Here is a 3943-nt window from a genome sequence, read left to right as displayed (position 1 = left end):
CTTCATCATTTTTTTATTTTGATCCATTCTTGATCATGGTCCAGCTGACCATGAGTTACATGCCAATCATATTTTTAATCTGTTCTTGACAAGTACATTATGCCGCATGCTTTCAATATGTATTTTAACAAATGGCACAAGAACAGTTAAGGCAACTGTAAATACATTCAATTCAAAAGCTGCAATTAAATGAGCACATTATAAAGTAATAACGTTTGATGTTCTTAATGATTATACATCCTGTTTCACGTTCAGTTTTATGGTGATTTATAATGATCGTCAATGAATTCACATGATGAATTCCGACCATTCACTAAAATGAACATTCAATATCTTGTGATCAATTCAAAGCTCTGCATCGCTTTCTATTGCTCATTGATAATGAAGGGTAACCTATGACGCTGGTACCTAATGGAGAAACTGGCGAAGGTGAAGCACGGAAGGGGGGCGGCATGACGTCACCGAGGTGATGTCATAACCGCTATAAAACCCTGAGCAGAGGTTGCATGCACTAAGAGTTGAGCTCGAAACCTCTGGGAGTAAATGAAGGGCTGTGATTGTGTTCCCTTTAAATAAACTTCTACATTGAGATCATCTGCTCTCTGAAGCTTCATCACAATGATCACCTCGCATCTGGTGGCTTGTGGACTTATTCTGACTCTTCTATCAGCCAGTACAGAGACAAAACCATTAACGCAGGCGGAACAGAGGGTGAGTGGTCTTATTTTTAAGAGGTTTATACAGAGTGTCGAACTCGGCAGAGTGACGCGTAAATTGTTAGCAACCTCGTTAAGCGCAGATATTTTTACATTTAGTAAACAATACCGAACGTGTTTAAATTAGTATTCACTATCTGATGGTCAAAATAAAAAAGTTTTCATCAATAGTGTCATAACCATCACGCAGTAGCCAACCGACCTCAGCATCATTTGGTCATGAAGAGAGTCAGAATCTCCAGTGGCCACTTGGGCACTTGTTCGCGCACAATGTTTGTCTTGAAACCTATGAGACAAATGTTCTGTTTCTCTTACTTTCACGACATATTACTTGGGTTATGTCATAAAATAAGTCGTCAAATTTTATGTTTACATAGAAATGACATGAAACATCAAAGCACACTAGTTCCGAAGGCGCGGTGCGCTTTGACGCGCAAATATGGGGATGGGAAAGAACATCGCGAATGAGATTTCTTCAATGTTTGATTATTTGCTAATACCAGCAGTTACATTAAATATAGCCTAGAGATATGGACCTGTGCTAGAGAGACGGTCCCAGTTATTTCACTTGTTCACTAGTTTCAAAAGAGAACACAACAGTGTCTCAAACTGTTTTCTGATTTGTCGTGATAAGAAAAACAAAATATTTAAATGTGAACTCAAACATGCTCTGATTCTTTCAAGGCCAAATAAGAAAACCCACATTCACAGTTGCAATGTATTCTAAATAGATGGCAATAAATTATATTTCATTTGTACTTTTCCCACAGTAGTTTTAATAAGATCTCATAGATCGATTAAATGTGCTATACTATAAAAGAACAACCAAAATAACTGTAATTGTTATTTTAAGTTTAACAAATATATTGGATTGGGAGACTCTTCAAACAAGTTACACAATGTGCTTGTATTTCAAGATTTATGTTACATGTTCATTACTGTTCTTCAATGTGTATTAGATATCTAAATAAAACTATCTAGAAAGTTTTACCTCATCTGGCCCTTAGCAGTCAAGTTTATTCATTCAGAGAGTTAGCACATAATTTTGAACAGTGCAATTTTTTATGGCTAAGTAGCAAAATATTCGTTTTTTGTCTCACAATAGCACATGTACAGTAGACTGACTAGTGTTCATGCTTTTGGACAAACTTTTGGCATTTTCTAAAATCTAAACCAACTTTCAAACCCAGCAGAGCCATTTCAGCATAAATGGTTCTTTAAGTTCAGAAAACATCTCCCCATTTTCACATTGTATATATTAACATTTAAGTAGATGTAAGGTATGTAACAATGTTCTAAATCGAAGACAACTCCAAAACACTAGTTATCTAAACATTGTAACATGTAAAATTGTGCTCCATGATTGATGTTCATTTGTTCCATGTATCCTATAGTCTCTCAGTGCACTATTTGGAGACGAGCTGTCCGAGTTCCTAGCATCAGATGAGAGTCAAAGAAGGGTGGAGGACAGAGCACGCCTTCTCCGGGACTTCCGAATGGACACCCGGGCCAAAGGCATGTGGGCTCGGATCATGAACGACCAGCCCGGATCAAGGAGACACAGAGCTGGATCTAAGAAAGGCGGAACGACAGCCAGGAGCGGATGCTTTGGACACAAGATGGATAGGATAGGAACAATGAGTGGAATGGGTTGCCAACCGTCTCACTACCCCTCTGTAAACAATCTTTCATGGTGAGTATCAGAAAGGATATCCAACTTCCAAAATCTTTTTAGGTTGTTTTATGCATTTAAATGAAGAATTGTTTCGGAAGGGTCGTTTTAGAATTAAACTTAAAAAAATTAATCTGTAAGAGATACTTTCTTAGATATTGTACATTGGCACACCTACCTTTTGTGCCACTGTGTATTTGATATTTATCATCTGCCATATTGAGCATTCATTGAATGACTACAAATAAGTTGCTTAAAGCAAAAGGCTTCAAGTGATGTTATAATAAGTGATAAATGCTTAAAGGTAGCCAGCTCATTATGTTATAGTTTAATGTTGACTCTTGTGATGGTTAATAGAGTTTCACTGTGTGTACTATGAATGAAATAGTCTGAAATAGTAAAATTGATGAAAACAGTATCTGACTCTATGATGTAGGATTGTACACAAAAATTATGACGTCAGTGTCATGTACGCATGTAAGAGGCTGAAGTGACGCAGCAGATGTCTTTGCGAATCCATCTAACAACATGTTGTCTTTGTTCAGAGCGCATCAAGGACGTCACTGATTTTGGATAGAGTAGGAACGACTTAGTCTGTCCTGAGGAAAGACATCAAAGAATGGGACTAATGGTACGAAGCCACTACAAGCACCAATTGTGGGGACAATGACACATACAAATGATATAAAATCAATAGATCAAACATATGCATTAAATAAAAGACACAGCGGATAATGTGGATAAAAAGCTGTATATTGTTGCTGCTGCTGTACATTCATGTATTTCGTTCTCGCATAAATGTATTTATGTTTTAAAAACTATTTATATGTTTATAAAAGAGATATTTATAAATATGAGTTTTATTTATGTAACATTTTGCAATGCAAACTGCAGGTCAATTCCGTTTGTAACTTTTATGTCTCTAATAGTTGTAAATGTAAGTAAATGTTTTACAAACCATTAAAATGCACAAAAAGAAAACAAAATCCTGCAAGTTTACTTTTGTATAGTGTTTCAAGTATTTCTCAGTCTTAATCATAAGAATTTTGCAAAAAAATGTTTATTGCAGATACAAGCTAGGTCTCATCCCTTGAAACACAGAGAATTTAGATGGGGGTCCATGAACTGATATAGAAAAGATATCAATATTTTTGTTTTAATGGAAAACATTAAAATATGGGTAAATTTTTATATTTAAAAAAAACATTGCATAATTTTTTTCTATATAATATAAAACCATCTTTAAGCAAATATACTTTTTGCATTGTCTTTGTCAGACAAAAAGTGAATCCAGAAATGGCAAAGAAGGCAGCTCATTGGCAGACCGGAACAAAACTTGTCAGTTTTTCTTGTATTAAGGAGTTCCTGGGTGGACTGAGATCGAAAAAAGGTTGACAGACCCTGCTGTTAAGCATTTACAACCCTTTCCTTCTATCACAGTCAAAAACCTTCATCTCAACTAAGTGAAGACAATGCCTTCTTTATTGATATGCTTTCAAATGTCATCTTCAACATATTCATAACAATGTATAAATTAATGAGACACCATCCAAAA

At 35.6% G+C, this 3943-nt stretch overlaps 1 protein-coding gene across 1 annotated transcript; it reads left to right on the top strand.

Moving 5' to 3' along the window:
• The first annotated feature begins 523 nt into the window (after nt 1-523).
• On the top strand, nt 524-3637 carry nppc (natriuretic peptide C). The gene is made up of 3 exons (XM_057325909.1): nt 524-711; nt 2111-2409; nt 2934-3637. Coding segments are annotated over exons 1-3 (393 nt in total). The 5' UTR covers nt 524-618; the 3' UTR covers nt 2935-3637.
• The last annotated feature ends 306 nt before the right edge of the window (nt 3638-3943 follow it).

The sequence above is a fragment of the Triplophysa rosa genome, linkage group LG25 (genome assembly GCF_024868665.1).
Source record: "Triplophysa rosa linkage group LG25, Trosa_1v2, whole genome shotgun sequence".
In the NCBI taxonomy this organism is placed as follows: Eukaryota; Metazoa; Chordata; class Actinopteri; order Cypriniformes; family Nemacheilidae; genus Triplophysa; species Triplophysa rosa.
The sequence above is the reverse complement of the archived record's forward strand: the minus strand, read 5'-3'. Positions and strand labels throughout refer to the sequence as shown.

What these genes read in the sequence shown, in the direction of transcription:
- nppc (XM_057325909.1), top strand. Translation starts at nt 619, where the DNA reads ATGATCACCTCGCATCTGGTGGCTTGTGGACTTATTCTGACTCTTCTA. An exon ending in TAACGCAGGCGGAACAGAGG is followed by an intron (nt 712 to 2,110) that starts GTGAGTGGTCTT and finishes TGTATCCTATAG; the next exon opens with TCTCTCAGTGCACTATTTGG.